General features: G+C 40.0%; 2 protein-coding genes across 2 annotated transcripts in view; one reads left to right on the forward strand and one right to left on the reverse strand.

The window, feature by feature from the left end:
- ATF7IP (activating transcription factor 7 interacting protein) overlaps window positions 1-20,713 on the reverse strand; it is a 367,200-nt gene that overhangs the window by 187,131 nt on the left and 159,356 nt on the right. The window lies entirely within an intron of this gene.
- Window positions 1-20,713, forward strand: part of GUCY2C (guanylate cyclase 2C) — a gene marked incomplete at both ends in the record, with an annotated part of 46,670 nt that overhangs the window by 25,437 nt on the left and 520 nt on the right. The window contains 13 exons of the mRNA XM_080363637.1: window positions 228-299; window positions 1,242-1,346; window positions 2,880-2,966; window positions 7,069-7,201; window positions 9,031-9,168; window positions 12,676-12,764; window positions 13,494-13,585; window positions 15,177-15,335; window positions 16,636-16,828; window positions 17,160-17,334; window positions 18,302-18,400; window positions 19,163-19,257; window positions 19,920-19,996. Of these exons, the coding sequence (XP_080219763.1) occupies window positions 228-299; window positions 1,242-1,346; window positions 2,880-2,966; window positions 7,069-7,201; window positions 9,031-9,168; window positions 12,676-12,764; window positions 13,494-13,585; window positions 15,177-15,335; window positions 16,636-16,828; window positions 17,160-17,334; window positions 18,302-18,400; window positions 19,163-19,257; window positions 19,920-19,996 (1,514 nt within the window). The remainder of the gene's footprint in view (window positions 1-227; window positions 300-1,241; window positions 1,347-2,879; window positions 2,967-7,068; window positions 7,202-9,030; window positions 9,169-12,675; window positions 12,765-13,493; window positions 13,586-15,176; window positions 15,336-16,635; window positions 16,829-17,159; window positions 17,335-18,301; window positions 18,401-19,162; window positions 19,258-19,919; window positions 19,997-20,713) is intronic.

The following is a 20,713-nucleotide window of genomic DNA, read 5'->3' on the forward strand; positions in this document are numbered from 1 at the left end:
GTTAAAATTTGCATCACTGACAGTTATAAATAGTTCCTGTCTACCTGGTAAATCTTTTGAAGGAAATATAACTCAGTTACTTATTAGCTGATTAACTGAAACTCCAGCAGCAAGACAGTAGGTAGGTGCTTCTTAACTGTATCTTTGTACAGCGTTATGTTGAAAAAGAAGGACAAATTGCTGTTGTGCTAAACCTATGAATTTTTACCCACTTATTTTTTCTTCAGGTGGTGATCCTAAAGGATCTAAAAACCAGTGATGGTAATTTCTCAGAGAAGCAAAAAGTAGAACTGAACAAGGTAAATGTTGCACGTAGCAATTGGACAGTGCAGAGTGGGATGGAGTCTGTGAGTAATATCATTGCTTTCCACTGTCAATTCCAACAGCCATTTACTTGGGCATGTTTGTGAGGTGGATGGGTAATGAGTTCCTCAAAGGATATTGCTTGGTGAACTTTCTCTTTGTGTGTGATCTCATCACCAGTTCAGAGTCTGAAGTGTATGCCAGTGAAGCTGAGGATGAATAAAGTAATTCATGCTCAGTCATATGGCCTCGCTAAATAAATTTTTATAGCTGACACTAAAAGGCAGTGCACTCTTTTTGCTCATGTCATGGTAATTCATTAATAGTGAAATATTGTAGTTAAATCTTATTGAATGCCAAGTATAGCCCTGTAAATATAAGTAACTCTCTGCCAACTTGTGCATGCAGACTCTTCCAAAATGAGAGGTTAATTTGGCTGCATTACTGCATCTTTTTTGAATGGTTTGCCTTTTTACACAACACAGCTATACTGTGAATTCAATAAGCTCTAAAAATACCTCCCAGTAAACTAAAGTTATCTATATAAATGGACAAAGCCCATAATATCATGCAGCATCATTAGATTTTTATTACTTGCTCATTTACCGACTGATTCACAATATTCTGTCACTCATAATGGCCATTCTGGTCAACTGGGAGGTTTGAGTACAGAGGCAATAATGGAGACCATAGTGAGTTCTGGAATTAACTTGCAGTATCCAACTGCAGCCACTCTTATCTCCCTAACCCAGAAGGCTCTGGAATGACAAATCTCTTCAAGTACTTAGTTCATTGCCTTTGTACACACTGGTTTAAAGGAAACTTGTACATCTTACCAGGCCCTGAGATAAAAAGCCGTGTCACACAGGTAGCCTTGACCTGTGATTCTGTACTAACAATGACGGCTTTTAAAAACAGATGCAATGTTTCTGCTCTAGCTCCTACAGATTGATTACTACAACCTAACCAAGTTCTACGGCACTGTGAAGATAGACACCATGATCTTTGCAGTGATTGAATACTGCGAAAGAGGTTCTCTGCGGGTAAAGAATTTTGCACATCTCCTTCCACTCCCAAATTATCAAATTTCAAAGTAATAAAAAAATCCCCATCTATATGTCTCTGGCCTTCATGCAGCAGCCGTGGCCTGAGCAAGTGGTGGCAGGTTTTTGACTCTGAGTTCCCTCTCCCTTGCTTAGTTGTCTCCAGCCTTCTCCGGGTGCTGCTGCAGCTACCATCAGTTTGATGGTTCTCAGCAGCCAGAGGATGAGGAGAGGTGCAAGCAAGGAAAAGTACAGGCAGATCTCTGCCCAGACAACAGCAACAAACAGTGTTTGTATTGTCTCCCCTCTTGGGAACATATAGGATATAACTTTTTCTTTATTTTCCAATCTGTAACTGTTGTCTCTGCTGATGGCCTTGTGGACCTCACAGTGCCGCCAGAGTGTGAAAGGATAAAGAAAATAATATATTCCATATTAATAAGGGACAAAGAATTTGAGTCTGGAATATGGCAAATCCTACGCTGTAAGGGACAACAGCTCTTCATTTATTTTTATAAAAAGAAATAGTAAATTTATGCCTGGCAAGAGTTATGGAAAGACTTGTGGTTTATTACTACCACTATTATTTCAGTGTGGTCTGCAGCTTCCTCACAAGGGGAGGAGGAGGGGCAGGCACTGATCTCTTCTCTCTGGCAACCAACAATATAACCCAAGGGAATGTCAGGAAGATGTGCCAGGGGAGGTTTAGGTTGGACATTAGGAAAAGGTTCTTCCCCTAGAGGGTGGTGGAGCACTGGAACAGGCTCCCCAGGGAGGTGTCACAGCCCCAAGCCTGACAGTGTTCAAGAAGTGACTGGACAACACCCTCAGATGCATGGTGTGAACTGTGGGGTTGTCATATGCAGGGACAGGAGTTGGACTCACTCTTCCTTGTAGGTCCCTTCCAACTCAGGACATTCTATGATTCTGTGATCATGAAGTAGTAGTGATGACATCAGCTCTTCTGCAGGCACACATTGTCCCTGCTTCTGAGTTCATACAAACAGTCTCATCAGTAGCAGTGATTTCTGGAATAAACTCATAGCAAGGCAGCAAAATAACAGCTCTATCCCTAGTTCTTGTATACTGTCCTACTCATGGAGGTTTACTTTTAGCAATGGAAACCATAGTGGCTGGAAGAGCTGTGAATGACTGGCACTTTTAAGATAAAGGAAAAACCTACTTTGAACTCACAAGGCCATGAGTAAATTGATAGGAAATTGACTGTGAGCACAGACCACAGAAATTCCTTTCCCTTCCTCTTGCACACCTTGCCCATTTCTGTCTCAGCTATTTTGCTTTATTAAAGACTCAGCTTTCAAAGCAAATTCACTATTTACCTTTAATTGCACAAAATGTTTTTCATATTCCCTGTTTTCTGAGTCAAGTCTTACTCTAGTGCATGTACTCCCTATAAAAAATGAAGGCTACCTCTTTCACTCGCTTGTTGAAAGGGTGTGTGATTTAGATACTCATATCTCATCTCCTTTTTCCCTGGTCTCATTTAGAACCACTCTTTTCTTCTCTTCACAGGATGTTTTAAATGATAAAATCTCCTACCCTGACGGCACATTCATGGACTGGGAATTTAAAATCTCTGTCATGTACGATATTGCCAAGGTAAGTGGGCTGCTGACAGTGCAATGTTAATCAACCTGTCCTATCTTGCAGAACAGATCCTCTGCACAAGGGCAGCTCTCAGAGTCTTCTCCTTTCCTTGCTAGAGGATGCATAACTTTCCACTCTTTCCTCTCCCACGCATAGGTGTATGAGGCAGGAGCCACCAGTGGCTCTCAAACTGAAGGAGGAAATGGGAGCCAGAGCTGTCTTTGGGCTATTTCTAAATAAATAAAGTATGCCCAAAAGAAATGTAACTCAAAGATCAGAGGGTTACAATCTGTCGACCAGTGGCTCTGATTGGTAGGGCCTGTGCAGCCACAAGACCCGCAAAACATGCTGCTCCCTGGCCTCAGGCAAGGCATATAAAGGAAAACTGTGTTTTTTCAAAATGCTGGAATTATTCCAATTTGTATCCAGAGACAGAATGAAGTTTTTCAAAATAAACTGCTTAATTTGCATCCCGATTTTCTCACTCACTGGAGTGAGAAACTGTAAACTAGAGCTATCCAATTCAGGCAGTTAGAGAAGAAATTCATCCTGTACAGTTTTCAGTAGCATTCAACATGTCCTTGTAGTAGGAAGATTCAATATGAACAGTAAAGGAAGTTCTATTCTACATTAAGGAACCTTTATAATCCACAGGTATAATAATTCATTATACCTTTGCAGGTAATGTAGAGAATTACCTCTGCCTTTTTGCTAGTGCTCAGCTGCTCTCCAATTTCTATTGCTGATTTGCAGCTGGACAGTTCTTCCATTTCCCTACATGCATCAGTTCAGATTTGGTCTCCACAATGAATGACTCCACTGTGGCTGTTCTAAAGAGATATTGAAAATCTTGCTCTTTATTAAAGCCCGTTTAATCCAAATTGTCACAGTTTGTTGGCCTTGTTAATGCCTTTCAAGTTGAGTTAACATTCAGCATTAAGTTTCATTTTAAATAGCAGCAGTGGAGTTTCCCTTCCTCCTTATAGCATATGAAAACACATGGTATTTTTTAACCCTTTGCAGTTTGCCCTCCGATGTTTCCTAAGAAAACAGGGATTAGTACTGGCTCTGTTTACAAAAAGGAGCGAGAAATTCTAGTCTCTCTGAAGGGAGCAACCAAATGCCCAGTGACTGCACTGGAACTGGGAATTAACAATCAGTTCTTCCCTGCACTGTTGGTAATAGGGACAGAACATGGAGTCCGAGGATGGGTGGTACACCACAATTTTTTTGTGGAATGACTACTGAACATTATTAGCCATGTTAGGCAGAGACAGTCCACAAAATCTTCGTGAAAACTTGTATGTACCTAGGAATATTGGGAAACTTACTGTCATTTGGATGATCTGCAGCCTCTGCTGTTCCTTGACCTGATGCTGTGTTGGAGCCTCTGGGACTTAGGCATTTCCATGAAGTTCTTGTATTGCTTTTCCCAAACCACAGCTTCCCAAGATCCAGGCACGCTGTCTTTTTTACTTGAGTGGCTTCTTGCTTTACATAAATCTCTTCATAGCCCTTCAGCTCCAGTTCTTCTCATCACAGCATCTGCCCTTTTCAAGCCCAGCTCCAGCTTTCCAGGCTGCTAAAATCCCTATGACCAGCTCCTGTAGTTCCTTTGCCTTCCTTTTGATATGGTTCTCCCTCTCCACACCACCACTTTCCTATACCCCACTTTCACCATTGCCCAAACAGTCCTTAGATTTCGCCTATTCTTCATCTGGTAGAAAAGCCACTGTATCAGCTTTTCTGAACAGAGGAGGTTGTATCATTTCTATTCCCTGGTACAGCCAGCCAAGCAGTGACTATTCTTTGAGCGTCCCCTAGTCCACTAGAGGAGGTGGAGTAGCTGAAGGGGAAGTCCTAAATCTGCTCCATTTACTTCCCCCACTACCCCTTTTTATTTTTTTTTTCCTATCTCTGCTCTCTCTAGGTCTGATGGCACCATCTGTAGCTACATAGGTTTGGTCACATGCGACCAAAGAGCTCTGATAAAAGGTCTGCTAAGAAGGAATTGCAGAAATCAAGCATTGCCGTTATTAATGCATACGCTGTTGTTGCAACACCATTAAATAAAGGGCTGCTGCAGGATATTGTGCAAGGGATTGTGATACTCTTGCAAGGTGTCAGGAAAAGTGTTTTCAGTCAGAACTAAAGCTTCAGAGCTTCAGAACAGAGGTTACAAGTATATGTCAAGGTTTTAGGAGCACTGCACTGACAGTCATTATAAATTTTGAAAATCACATTGTCGGTTCTTAATAGGTTCTGTGTTTTCAGATAGGTGCATAGGATAGCTGGAAGGAAAGAAGAAAATTTTACCAGGCACATCGATAAGACTTCTGCTTCCAGAAACTGTTAACAAGAGATCCCTGGTATAAGGAAACTGGATTTATCCTTGCCTGCCATTTGATGCTGAAACTCATTAGGAATTCTGTTGAAGCGATGCGTGTATTTCCTGGCTGATGAAAGCAGGTGCTGGAAGAAGGCACAGCCGGAGAAATTAGGACTAAAAGTAGGCAAAACATATCCTGGATAGTGTCATCAGGAGTGCATGATAAAAGCTACTTAATCAAGAAATGTGTTCCTTGGATATAGCATGCACACAGTCTCTGTAAATTTTGGCATGGTCTAGATAGGTCCAGGATAACCAGTTTAACAACATTCTCCAGGGATTGCATCTCTTGCAGCCTGCTTGTGTCTCAGGCATACATCTACGGTGCCCAGAACTTAGCTCATATTTCAGTGATCTCCTGTAGCATTTGCTGATCCATTCCCAAATATGGGCACCAAATGAGAGAAAATTCAGGATGTCATACAGTGTATTTATGACCACATGAGCTATGTAAGCCTGCTTAAATTTTATCTACCAGTTAACATACAAGACTATGAGGTATACATGTATGGGTCTAAGTGGAAGACCATTCAAAGAAACTAAACAGATATGATGTGCCTGTTCTGGCTTCCACAGAATATAGATTGTGCTTCATATACTGAGATACAGAAAAGAGGACGATAGGAAGAAAAACAACCAGCAGTAAGCTATAAGTAGGTGTGAACTTAAGTAGTTCAGAAGAGAGAGATGAAACAGAATAAACAATAGCAAGAAGGTGCAAATTAGCATGCCTACTCCCTTCTTCAGTTTACGCCTACTTACTAATGTCCTTTTCCTGCTATGCCTCAATGCCGGCCCCTTCTCATGTATTGCATTGTATTCAAGTGTCTTAGATGAAGTGAGATCAATTCAGAGGTGATGAGCAAAAAGGGGCAAACTATGCACCGTTGTCTGCTTGTGTGTTGTGAATCAGGAATCTGAATGTCTGGAAATATAGCTGAAACTGCATCAGCCAGTCCTCGTGGTACCCACTTCCAAGTTTAACTCATGGATAGCTGATGTGTATTGACCAGTACAGAGAAAATGATAGTAAGTCAGGTTAGAAGAGACATTTATGGTTGTCTAATCTGATCCCCTACATTATATGAGCCTTAGTGCATCATCTAACACTCTCTGCACTGACCCCTCTTTAGCCCTCTGCTTTGCAGAAGAGGATCTGCTGCAGTATTTCTGAATGAAGTTTCTGGTATATAGTAATCTTCAAAGACAATACAGATATAAAAAGCAATTCCTCTCACAGCTATGGTGTCCATTGGATGAATATGTTGCTGGAAGCACTTTTTTTGTGTGACATTCCAACAAATCTGAACTAAATTTACAGAAAAATAGAGCATTTATTGCAAGTGAAATCAAAACTTCTGAGGAGGAAATAAATTTTCCTGTTTCCTTAGTTGTGCTCTAATCTTATCAAAACCCAAGACACTATGTCAGACTTTTGTTAACTAAGTGGAAGGATGGTCTTCCATGACATGATCCTTTTAATGATCCATGTCCTCATTTCTTACCATTGACTGTTTCTGTCATCTTGGAAAATCTCCTCTGTAAAATAATATTTGTTTCTCTCCATGGCAGGGAATTGTGGTTTATGCATATTAATTGCTGATGAAGGACATTTAATTACTTGGACAGATATCACACGAACACTTCACATTCTTATTGACTCCGGTAACAGCTGAGTGTCTCACACATAGTCTTGCTTTCTTCCTCTTTTATTATCAACCACAGGGGATGTCTTACCTGCACTCAAGCAAAACTGAAGTCCATGGTCGACTCAAATCCACAAACTGTGTAGTAGACAATCGTATGGTAGTGAAGATCACTGATTTTGGCTGTAATTCAATTCTGCCTCCAAGGAAAGGTAAAAACAGTACCCAGCTGGACTCTCCTTCATGGTTTCCAACCCAATGGGATTTTCTTATCTTAATAGTCCAGTAGGGCCTAACTACATCTTGTATATAGAACAAAACATACAATATGATTTTGTTTCATGTAGCAGCCATCATACAAGTGATATCTGAAAACACTATCTCACCTTAAATAACACAATGAAAGAGAATTATTGGTAGATAAAAATTTAGGCAGCATAGGTGAGAAGGGAAGGAAAGGTGATTTTTCAGCTTATAGGTTAGAAAACAGAGATTTCACATGTGGCTGAGATGCAAGAAACATTTTCAGCATCCAAGGCCTTCATGCAGACAACTCTCTTCAGCAGTAATGCTGAACTTGTGTGAAGTAAAAAAGTAGTTAAGTACCACATGATTTTGTCATTGATCAGATGCACGTGTTAGCACAGTGCTCTGTGATTTAAACATTAACACTTGTGACTGATCATCCTTGAAAAAATCTGTAATGATATGCAATGATAACCTTAATGTTTTTCATTCCTTAGGTAGGAATCTAGAAATATATGTTCAATCAGACTGGAATAACTTTGACAGCTTTTCTTCATATTTTCTATTCATCTCGCATTTATAGGACATTTCTGCATAATAGAGCACTCCTTTCTACTCATCTTTTCCTTCTTACTTGATCTCGAATGAAAAGACAAGCCCATCTGAAATTATATCATCTGAATCTGTATAGTAGAGCTTGGGGCATAATAAGCACGGCATTGTGCCATAACTCTAGTATATGATCTGAGAAGAAACTGTGTTTGTAACTGAGTTGAGAGAAAATTTTTACATTCAGAAAAAAACATGCTGAAGACTAGCAATTAGAACATAAAAAAGAGTAAGAAAATCGCACCGAATGTAAATGTTTTATTATTTCTTCATTTTACAACTTTCGTGTTTACATTTATATTATTATTACGTTTTAAAGCATTTGTTTTCTTTCATTGCTCATAAGATAAATGCTTTGACAAGCAGCCTCAAAATTTCTGGCTACTGGATTTCTTTCCTTGAAGAAAACTTAAGGTTTCACGAGAGATCTACAGATTCATTGTGGCTGGATGTTGCACCCTGATATCATAACACTGTGTTCAGGGTCACTGTGTCCAGGTCACTGTTATGATACATCACCAGCATGTCAGAACAAACTGTCATACCATGGAAGAGTTCTGGTTTTGAGGTACAATGGTGCTTGTTGCACTAGGAATACAGATTAATATTTTCTGTAGAAAGAAAGTGGTTATGAGCAAGTAATATTATGTCAGGCTCAAAACCACTTGAGAGTTATTTCAGTAGATTAATGATACCAAGGCTGCTGGGAAATATTACAGCCTTCCCATCTGACATCTTGTATAACAAAACCCATGCATCTAGCTCAATAATTTATGGCTCAGCATTTTTTTATAGCACTGGCATTCCTTGGTCTTATACAGATGCATAGGCTGTTTCTAAGAAGCCCATGAAAGGTAGTTATGAAAAGCAAGTTCATTGCCAGTAACCATAACTTTTCTGGAGGTGTAAGGGTCTTCATCAACAGTGGAAAATAGTAGTGTCAGCAAATCCCAGACAATAGCAAACTATTGCATCAGAGGTTTATCTAATCTGTATTGATGTCAGCTTATCAAGAAAGAAATGCTAAATTTTGAAACAAACAGTACCAGTGGGCACTGTTTGATATGGAAAGAGTAAAAGGAAATAACACTATAGGCAATGGATGCTCTGAGAAGGATCACCCTTTTTCAATTATTTCTCTCCCTTCCCCCTTTACCTTGTCCCCCATTGTCATCTGGATCTTTAGACCTGTGGACAGCTCCTGAGCATCTCCGCCATGCTGATGTATCTCAGAAGGGTGACGTGTACAGCTATGGGATCATCGCTCAAGAAATCATCCTACGCAGGGAAACCTTCTACACTGGACACTGCCAAGACAACAAAGGTAAATCCACAATTTTCTCCTCCATTGCAGCCTTCTAGGATGGTGTAGCTGTAACTGGCCCCTTCTCCACATCTTGTGAAAGACACTGTCTTGATAGTTGCTTGAACTGTGTGATGGATGAAGAGCCTGTTTGAAGGATCCCACTGTGGGGGCAAATGTCGCTATTCTTTCTGTAAATGAAGTTTGCATTGAGTTTTCTTGCCCTTTCTCCTTTCTCCTCACCTTGGCCACAGCACTAAAAAAGTTAACATTACACAGTGCTCTCCATGCTTACTGTAACATTTAGAGGCCACAAAGGTTTTTCTATTATGAGTTGTGCACAATTTATAATAATTCACTCATATTAGGCATCGTAAATCAGAAACGTCAACACAGAACAACAAAAACTCAGCAGCATGACACATGAGCAGTTGGCATTTTAAAACTGGCAATTCAGACTTTTTCAAGACTGTCAAAATTAACTTTAGTCATTTAGCTTCTGTCAGAAAACGCATCTCCTCCTGTAGTGCATCCATTAAACCCCATTTAATGCATTTTGTGACATTGTTTTTCAGTGGCTAACAGCCCAGTCAATCCCAGTTCCCAGAATCCAGGCATGATTTTATATTAGAACTGACATAAAAGCATGTGTGGGTTTGGGATTTTCCTAATGACAGTTACCAACAACAAGTTTAGACATTGTCTTTACCTCTGAGTCATTCTGATAGATCCACCTCACAGTTGTTAAAACATCTAGAGCAGCAGCTGGCCAGCCTAATAGCTCTTTTCCTGAGTTACATTTGAAAATAACTTCTGGGGCATGTTCCTCATCCTACATTATTGCAAATCTACGTTCATATTTGTGGAAACACAGTATTTCACATCACCAACTTTTTAATATAAATGTAGACCTAGAAGAGATTAGAGACTCCATGGTAGATAAGACAGAGAAAATAGAAGTCTTTCTATTCTTTTTCTTGGGAAGAGGCAGCACAATCCTCATGAATGCAACGATTTTACAAATATTGCCAAAATAGATGGAGAAAGGAAAGAGCAATGTTTTTCCATGCTCATTTGGATTTCAAAGCAAATCCACAGCAAACTACATTCTTTTAACTATTTGTTCAGTAGTTACAGTATTTCTGTGTTATGTAGATGGTTATTGAGTTAGCCTCAGATACAGCGTTGTTTCTTGGCTTTTCTGAGATATGGGTGGCATCCTCACAGCTCTTTGTTTGACACAGGCTGTCACAGTCTCAGTCTGGTTCCTTGTTTTAACTTTTACCTGTTTCTTAACAATGCATTTTGTCATCTTAGAAAGATTGTCCCTTTCAAGTAGCATTGGGTTAATCCATCCAACTGAAAGAATTTTTAGCACCTCTAGGTGCTGTTGCTGGGGATGATCAGACACTGCATGTTTAGTGAGATGGCAATAGACTTACTGGGCCTGAAGCCTGTTTGGTAAATTTGGATTCAATGTAGCTTAGAAAAATGTCTGCTTTGTAAACTTCAGTTGAAATTTAAGTTTTTCATTCAGTGAGGAGATTGCTTCCTCCCCAAAGCTTTCTCCTTAGAAGCATTAGTAGATGTCCATGATATATATTGCTGATTTAATGGCTTCTAGTATTATGCTTGATTTTTGATTATGCTATTTGAGTAAATGTGTTCAGGCTAGTTTCAGCAGTTCAACAAATTTCACGCACCAGAAAGAAGGATTCATTCATTAGCCAAGATAAGGCAGCAAGATGGTGGACCATACTTATTTAAATACCTTTGGATTTTGTTTGTGGCATTATCTAACTTTGGGAGAGAGTAGCTCAAACTTGGGATGAACATTAATTCACAAATATCTAAGATACAAAGAGGGAAAAGAATACCAAATTAGAGTCAACGATAATGGGCAAAGAAATGTCCCGTTTGCATGTTAGATTCATTTGGTTTTTAAGTCTCCTGCAGATAGTCTGTCAATGACCAGTTAATCTCTGATCAAAGAAGTTAATCTCTGCAAGTTAGAAGACACAACATTGATATTTCAGGACAATAGATTTAACCACTCCAGGACTATGTTGAGCAGCAGCAAGGACTATGTTCAATGACTTAGGAAAATTAAACTCAGCTTCCAGGTAAGCCCATTTTCTCAACCTGCAAATATGTATCTATCAACTTAACATTCAATAGTATTGCTACTAATGAGAGAAAGTAAGTCTCCAAAAGATGATGGGCATACAGAAGTGGATTTCTAATGTATAGAAGTAACCAGATCGCAGTCCTTTTCACTGACTTCTCCGCAAGACAGTTGTTAGGCCAGCTGGTTTCTCCACTCTGCTGCAGAAACACCTCATTCCCTGGGCAAGGCTGTGAAATCCTGTCACGTACCAACTCTCAGTTCAAGCTGCCTCCTTGTTCCACCACTTTCTGCCACCAGCTAATTGCAGTGTTGCTAATAGCTGCTGTTCCTTCCGCTCTCAGGTGTGTGTGCAGCATGGCAACCCAACACATTCCTCTTGCATACATGAGACTTACATAGATTCTACTTTCAGCCAACAGAAGACTTCTCAGAAGTCGCTCCACTCCATTTGGGAGCCTTGACTCTCCTACTCCTTCTCTAGTCTGTAATTTTGGTACCACAAAGCGAGAAGCTACTGCATCTTTTTAGGGTGATCACACATGTTGGGCACACTTAGGCATCCCTAGCTGCTCTATACCTGCATCCACCACGACAATTACAAACCTTCCTCATCTCATTATATGCTTCCTCCAGTAAAATTGTCTCCCCAATACAATCAGACAATATTAATAAATGTGTTTCACACTTCTTCACAGACTCCTTCCAGTTTCTCTTCCCCAGAGGTAAAAGATTGGTCCTCTTTTTTAACTCCCTCTCTCTGAAACTCTTGAGGTCTGGAGGAGAAGGACAAGGAAAGATATCTTTGCTTTAGGTCTCACTTACTGTGCTTAAATCAGTTCGTGCAAATGCAGCCTGCATTCTGGTGTGTTCAGAACCCAAATAATTTTCAGATTTCATGGATTTAATGAATAAGAGTACAGATGAGCTAACAAATGCAATGTTTTTAAACCATATACACTAATAGCCTCTTTTTAAGGAAGAATAGCATCTGCAGGATGATTACGACTGCTCTGATGGGAGCTGTGTGTCTCCACACTTTTGCTCAAGTTGCAATGGGCTTTTCACATTGTTTTTTACTATAGCTATACTTCATGCTGAGAGGCACACTAATAATGCCTAACATTCATTTGGGAAGATGCCATAACCATGTCTACCGTGACCAATAAATATTAATGTACATTCCTATTCATTTTGCTTTCAGGAGCCTTCATGCCAGCCCTGATTTGATCTTGTGCCATATATTTAGAAAACCTCCGAAGTTGAAATTCACATCAAAATGAGAGAACTGTCTTCAAAGCTTCTCTTTATACATAATTTGTAACATCACAGGACGCTATCCACAAAAAATGTCCCTCTTATGTTTTCTTTTGTTTAAAACTTTGCATCTTTTTCCTGTGTAGAGAAACTTTACAGAGTGGAGAGCGGCAAAGGAGTGAAGCCTTTCCGACCAGACCTGTCCTTGGAAACAGTGGGAGAAAGAGAGATGGAAGTAAGCTAATAATTAACTAAGCCATTTTCTGGGTGAAGGATGGAAGTCCTGGCCAAACTAGAGCTCATGATCATGGGAGGATGAAAGCTATGCACTTTTTATGCCAAATGCCCTAACCTCATGGGAAAAAAACGGTATTCTATAGTTGTTAGCAGTTAAATGAAATGTAACTCATGAAAATTATTTCACTGGAAAGAAATAGATGCTTATCTGGTGCCACTCTTCTGACCTATTTTAGATAGCTTTAAGATGGGATGAATCACACCTCAAATATACCTCTCTCCACTGATTATATGGCCTCTAAGGCTTCTTGCTCAGGTGAAAATATCTGTATTGCAGACATCCACATATTCAGCAATGAAGCCTGTTTTTCTTGGCTGAATCACCAGCTTCAGAAAAACTGCAAACTCAGGATATTGGAAATATAATTACCACAGCATTTACCGCCACGCCAATAACTGTATCTGGTGCCAGCTGTAAGACTGGATCCATTTACTTGCCATTCATTTATGAATGGCAAATTCAAGTTAAGATCATGTCACTAGTCACCACAGAGTTAAGATGCCTGCAATGAGTGTCCTAACCATAGATCCAAACCAGTTAGTCACGCATATTAATATTTTGCTGGTCAAGAGTAACAGGAATTCCCTAATGAACTAGTGCTGTTTAGCACTGTTATCCTTCTGTACCCATTACTCAGGTGGACTTTCCTTAAATTTTTGTTCGAAGGTGTATACACTAGTGAAGAGCTGCTGGGAGGAAGATCCAGAGAAAAGGCCTGACTTTAAGAAAATTGAGAGTACTTTGGCTAAAATATTCAGGTGAGCAGCAGGGTCTCTGTTTTTTAAGATGGTCCCAACTTCTCCGAAGTGTTAGAAAGCTCAGATTTTTATGTATGTAAGCTGATATGATTATGATTCAATCAGTGGAATCACTTAGATCCTCCTTTATTCTTTGCAGAAAAGTAGGTGAGCACATGTATATGTATGCATACATGTGTGTACTTGAGCATCCATGCATGTATTATCTGTGAGAGGGTACGACGATCTCCTTACCTCAAATTGGTACATTGTGAAAGTAGCAAGCTGGTTAATTAGAGACTTAAACAATTCAAGTAATTTACCCCTGTCTCTAGTCAAGAATTGGATAGTGACTCATGTCATCTTAGTTTCAGGAAATGAATGCACATAAATGTTTAGAGGATGATTAGAAAGTATGGATGAGCTGGGTTGTGCCGTAAATGAGTTTGGATGGTCCCAAATTAAGCTGACTAGAAGTGCTGGGTTGTAACTCACCAGAAGTATTAATTACAGGGTTTTGTTGGTATAAAGTTGTGGGATAATCAGGGCCATAGCTGAATAAGCCCTGTGGGGTTATACAGGCCTTTCACCTGGACAATGCTGCATTGTTTCTACAGAGTTTGGTCTGAATTAATTATTTTGGATATCCAAACAGTAAGCGTTTAATCACTTCTTTTGGGAAATTGCTTCCCAGTTTTTAAAGCTCATCAAGAGACCTCAAAAGTACTCGCATAATTTTACACTTTACATGTGCAGAAACACAACTTCACTATGCAAAACTGAATGTATCAATTGAGTAATCTCACTGCAGCTGAAAAGAAAGCTGGTTCAGCTCCTAAGCCTCCATCTTACAAAAGCAAAGAGGTTGCTTCTTGCCACATGGAACACGGTGCTCTCCTCATGGAAAGTCTAAGATGGTGCACCCCTGACATAAAGATTTTTTTAAAGTAAGAGTGGGTTTAAAGTCCAGTTGGGTACAATACTGATCTGACTTTTCCAGTCAGCCTGGCCCAATCTACTTTCAGATGGCTTCAGCGAGTGCAGGCTGCCCAGACACACAGGGGTTATGAGTGGTTTGTGTTACCATCCTTCTGCTTCCAAGAGTTGGTAGGCTGGGATCTTCAGGATCTCGTGAGCAAAACTAGCCCAGGTGCTGCTAATTGTTCCATTGAATTGTTATGTTTTCTACACAGGCAGCCCCAAATTGTCTTAATCCTTCTGTCTGAAGAGCCCATCTAAATGTTATATGCAATTTTCTAGCTACCATCTTTAGCTTCCTCTCAGGATTTGAGCTTTTCAGTTACTTTTTACAAATGAATGTTCATGGGTTACCCAAGGTAACTTGGATTTGACAGTATTAACAGGGCTGGGTGATTTAAGTGTGTTTTAAGAATTACCAGCTCCAAGTGACGAGTGCGGATCACAGACTTTCAATCCATATACATAAGCCCTCCAAGCAAGGAGAAGCATGATGCACTTGAAGCACTTTGCATCCTAACTACATGAAAGTCAGACACTGGAGAAGTTTTCCATTGCTCCTTTTTTGCCTCTCTCAAAAATGTGCTTCCACCAACCTTTCCTGTTGGCTCCTGTCCATTTCTGTTATTCGCAGTAACTACCATGGCCAGAGCAATGAAAGCTACATGGATACCCTGATCCGGAGGCTGCAGTTGTATTCCCGGAACCTGGAGCACCTGGTGGAGGAAAGAACAGAGCTATACAAAGCAGAGCGAGACAGAGCAGACAGGCTTAATTTCATGTTACTTCCAAGGTAACTGGCCAGGAGGATTTACACTGGCATTGTATTCACATATCTCACCCAGTTCTTGGAGAGTGGAGGTTGGGATTAATAGTAATCTTCTATTTCCTTCCCCTCTAATCTGATCCTGCTAGTGAGGAAAGAAGAAGCTGTCCCTGAGGTCTCCCTCCACCCTATGGTGGACTTTCATGCCAAGATGGTAGTGGGACCTTCCTCAACCTCCCTTCACATACAGGATCCAAGCACAAACCTCTTTTTCCACTGCCTTCCTGGGAACACATAGATCTACAGTGATCCCATATCACAGAGTTCTATTCTGTGCCAGGACCTTGCTAGGTAGAAGAAGTGCAGGAGTGCAGTCCGGCTTCAGGCTGGGGTTTAGCAATACAACAGAGGGGCTGAGGTGGGCTGGGCTAGACTGGGCTAGATGGATGCTTCAGAGCATGGTATAGGACAAGTATTATGGATATTATAATGTGGCTAATACCAATAATTTTTGTATTGCATATATTTGGAATAGTAAAACTATCCTGGTATGTTGTTACTAGTTTCAAGGGTATTTAAGTAGTTGGGGTATTGATTTTGTGACTCAAAATTTAAAAAAAAAAATCATCTGTTCAATCCATTTTCAGGGAAAATTTGAAATGATCTGGCTATGTATACTGTATGGTAAAGAATCCATGTGTCCTTCCACTCTTTGTTGTTCCTACCCCTCTATTATTGTCTTATTGTAGATGTAACACAGCATTTTGCAACACCTATAATTTTTTGGCTGTCTTTCGGTTATTCTGTTCTAATATCACCACTAGGAACAGATATTTTCCTAGATTTAGAACTGCATGAAAATGAAGTCCATCTGAATAGATATTGACAGTCATGGTATTGAATTTTTGTTGCATAAAATTATCAGACTATAACATCTCATCTGAATCAGGATGAGGTAATGTAATTATCAGTAGAATGTAGTCTACATGTTAGAAGTTTCAGAATTTCAGTTTTAAATTTGACTCAATATCCCTGTTTCTGACCTTAGCCAAGAAGCTCAGTTTCCTGTGCCTCATTTTCCTCATGGCTATTAACACACTTGAATTTTGTAAGGCTGTAGTGCATTAATTAACATTAGTAAGTGCTTTGAGGTCCCTGGCTAAAAGGCATTATGGGCATCCAAAATGTGATTGCAGTGGCAGTTTTCAGCACACTATTTGACATTTCCTACACAGAAAGCAATGATGTGATTGGGTTGCATGAGAAAATATCTTTAATATTAAACACAGACTACTTATCTGTCTTCCTGCCTCTTCTGTTTCCACAGGCCAGTAGTAAAGTCTTTGAAGGAGACTGGCCTGGTAGAGCCAGAGCTATTTGAAGAAGTCACTATCTACTTCAGTGACATTGTTGGCTTCACCACACTCTGCAAATACAGCACCCCTATGGAGGTGGTAGATATGCTGAATGATATCTACAAGAACTTTGACCACATTCTTGACCATCATGATGTTTACAAGGTGATTACCTCCACACTTTTGCTCAGTTAACAACTAGGGGACACACAGATTAAATTGGATGATGTGGTAGATTTGGGAATCTGCCTTCTAAGCAAAGACAAAAGAGAGAAAAATAGGTCAAGATTAACTCATTTCAATATGCTGGAATGCTGGGTACAGTTATAAACACTCATATACCAAAAAAGTGTCTGCTACCTTTAACTAATCAGTCTTGCTGTCCAGGGAAGAAATGTTCAACTATGAACCAGAGGATCTGATAAACTTTCTGCTTTTAACTAAATATGGATTTTGCTGTGTCTGCAGGTAATGAGTTCTAATTTTGTTTCCACAGGTAGAGACCATTGGTGATGCTTACATGGTGGTGAGTGGTTTACCAAAGAGGAATGGCAACCGGCATGCAGTGGACATCTCCATGATGGCTCTGGACATCCTCAGCTTCATGGGATCTTTCGAACTGAGACATCTGCCGGGTCTGCCTGTTTGGATTCGCATTGGAATTCACTCTGGTACACAGTAGTGCTAGATCAACAATGACAATGTTGTTGCCTTGTTTTTGAACAGAACAGACATTCATAGAAGATCTGGTAGTACATCACACATGACTGCTCTCCTCATGAAGAATCAGGTTGAAAACAATGTACCCAGAGGAAGAGCAACAGAAGTAAATAAGCCACTGGTTTGCCTCCCTGTAGTGAAATAACCTATACCAACTCATGCATAGTTTAGGTCAGTAGCTAGGAAAAGCAACTGCCATTGTTCTTGGCATGATTGAGCCTGTTGTATCAAATAAGCCTTTGCAGATCGCTCCTCCCTGACCAAACTGGCAATCGGACATGGCCAGATATGTTTGTCTGGCCGTAAAATGCAGGCCTGTGTTTTATGATTTTGGAGGAAAAAGTTTTGACAAGTCTATGTGGGAATTAATGTTTTAATTAATCCATAAAAATAATTATTCTCAAAGGATAGCTGCAGATAGATCAAGCAGATAGCTCCCAAGTAGTTTGGGAAATTTTATGTTTTCATTTTTGTTTGTTTCAACAACCACCTGAACAGCAGCTGCCAGGGGAAGAAGGTATCACTGAAAGTGACTGAGGCACTGGAAAACCTTTTGAGGCACCACTATGTACCCCTCCATAATGAAGCTTATCTTCTTTTCCTCTTCCTTCCAAAACTGGCAGTTAGTAACTGTATTTTTCTCTGCACAAAAATAGTGTTTAAATACAACTAGTACTGTACAGCCATGTCCTTTTTATGGTCTTATTGGATTATGCAAGACTAACAGAGCAAGGCTTGGTTTGGAGTGGTAGGGGAGACCACTAGATACCTGGGGAAGTGAGGTACAGAGTGTTGTCATTGGTGTGGAACGTGGAGCTCCAGCAGGTACCGCACTGCTCTGCAACAGTGACACACCTTCCAAACAAATAGTGTCTTGATCCACCTTTTATTTTTTATTTCTCTGCATCCCATTTCTAGGTCCATGTGCAGCTGGTGTGGTTGGAATAAAAATGCCTCGTTACTGTTTGTTTGGAGATACAGTGAACACAGCTTCACGGATGGAATCCACGGGCTTGCGTAAGGATTTCATTTCAGCTGTCAGGTGTAACAGAACCAAAGGGTTTTGGTCAGTTTGTGACTGGAGTATCTGTTTTCAGATGAGAACAACTTATTATCAGCTCACAGAAGTTTTAACGATTAAGAAGCCCCATTTATTTTGGTTACCAATTGTTTCACTGTCCTGCTGGGCAATGAAGAATTGTTCTTTGTTCATGCCTCAGTGCTGGTAACTGGGAGGACGGAGGCTTGTTCGCTGGCTGAGTTCCTCTGGAAGATATGATACTTATGTGTCTGAGGTTTAATTTTACTCTATGAATGGCAGATTTGAGTTTGACATAGAATTGTATTACAGCTCGGTTGTGTAAATATGCTGACTGTCTATTTTAAGTTGAAACAATTATGTCTTCAAGTTCACCAGTAGGGAACTGTGCCAAGAGGCAGTTAGTGTTCCTTCTGCCCATATTCTTCACATGACTATTCTCTGTGTAGGACACCCCCAATTAGCCTTTTTCCTTTTGGCGTCTAAATACTATAGATACCATGGTCACATGTATTTCAGATCAGTGGCTGTACCAGCTATTCCTCCCTAGATACAATGCTATGTAGTGAGGTCAGGTTTTCTGTACAGCAGTGTAATTGATTCTTATTTAATTTGACTCTCAGAATTCATGTTGATAACAATTGGATGAGCTTTTGCTATAGCACCAGTTTTCACATACACTTAATACAATTATGTGGTACATTTCCAGATTGAGCTTTCATTGTGTCTTTATTTTTTAGCTTTAAGAATTCATGTCAGTGGTTCCACTATTAACATCCTGAAAAGAACAGACTGCCAATTCCACTATGAAGTGAGAGGAGAAACATACTTGAAGGTAACCTTTCCTATGTACATGCACGAACACAGAGAAGAGGGGATAGTATAAAAGTATTACACAGCTAAAAGTACCCCACAACTTAATTAACAGCTGGGGAACAAGGGTTACAGATCAATTGGTATCACAGTCTCTAGTGGTTGAAAACATTTCTATAAAGACAGGGCAGACAGAGACCCCTAAGTCATAAATTAAAGCAATATAAAGATGTGGAAATTAAATGAAACATACAATTTGTAACAGAAAGTTGTGGAGTGAATTAGTCAGATGGAAGTGAAGCTGAATCTATTGTTAATTTGTTCATGCTCAGATATCTGACTATCTACCAATCCATTTATTTCAGTCACTGTATTTCAGCCCATTTATTTCATTGCACTTGGCAGATGTCTGTATTTGGGAGCTGATGCAGGCAGCACAGCTCACCTCTCCCATGGTGTGTGTTTCTGGTCATGGACCAAGGGAGCGGATGTGGAGCTGCATCTCCCCCATAATTCTGCTTCTCACATCCGACTTTTAATCCTTCACTGTGAGCATCAGTTACTGAAAACAAGCAAAGGCAAACATGACAATGTGCATTACAGTATTATTTAAGTAAATTAACTACAGGGAATTGCATTCCAATCCCTAAATTGTGCTTTCTTTTCTTTGTCATAATTACTTAGGGCAGAGGAACAGAGATTACCTACTGGCTGACGGGTACTGAGGACAAGAAATACAATCTCCCTACACCTCCTTCTGTGTAAGATGGTCTTTATATGTGAAAATAGAAGAGAATTTCCCAGTCTTCGTGCTTTAGTCTTCCCTGTTCCTCTCTGGCACTTGTTGTGTTTTTTTTATACCACTCAACTTGCCTTCAGCACTTAGAGGCTTAACAGTGTATGTGCACATAAACGTGTGTAAATATCCAGGAGATGGGACTTTGCATGTGCTGAAAGTTATTTGGATATATAAGTGCTTACCAGGCTCATTTCCTTGCAAGGGAAATAAGACAGGACAAGTTGCTGATGTGGCAAGTGCAAGAGATGGACAGAAAAACAAACAAACAAAAATTCCCAAAACTTTAGTCCTAATGGCACCTGTGTGTGACAGTACAGTGAGTGGATAACAGCAGCTGAAGGTGCAGCTCTCTGTAATACTGTGTTACCCCTGTGAGCTCTGTGGGGGAATTTGTAGGAAGAATGAAACTTGAGAGTATTTCGAGCAGTATTCTACTAGAAGGGGTGGACGATGTTACTGTAGTATGGCACAGGCATAAAAATATTTAAAAATGGAACAAAAGCTTGCTTTCTAATACATGTGAGATAAATTATCAAGAAAAAAATATGAGGTTGATGTCCTGGAACTGAGCTATAATTTTGCAGTAGTATTGGATAAAAAACAGTAATAGCAGAAGTGTTGTTTTTGAGAAACTATGCAAAATTGAAGTCGGGGTAAGTGGCTGTGTTTATTTCATGTG

This window comes from Nesoenas mayeri (assembly GCF_963082525.1).
Source record: "Nesoenas mayeri genome assembly, chromosome: 1".
Classification (NCBI taxonomy): Eukaryota; Metazoa; Chordata; class Aves; order Columbiformes; family Columbidae; genus Nesoenas; species Nesoenas mayeri.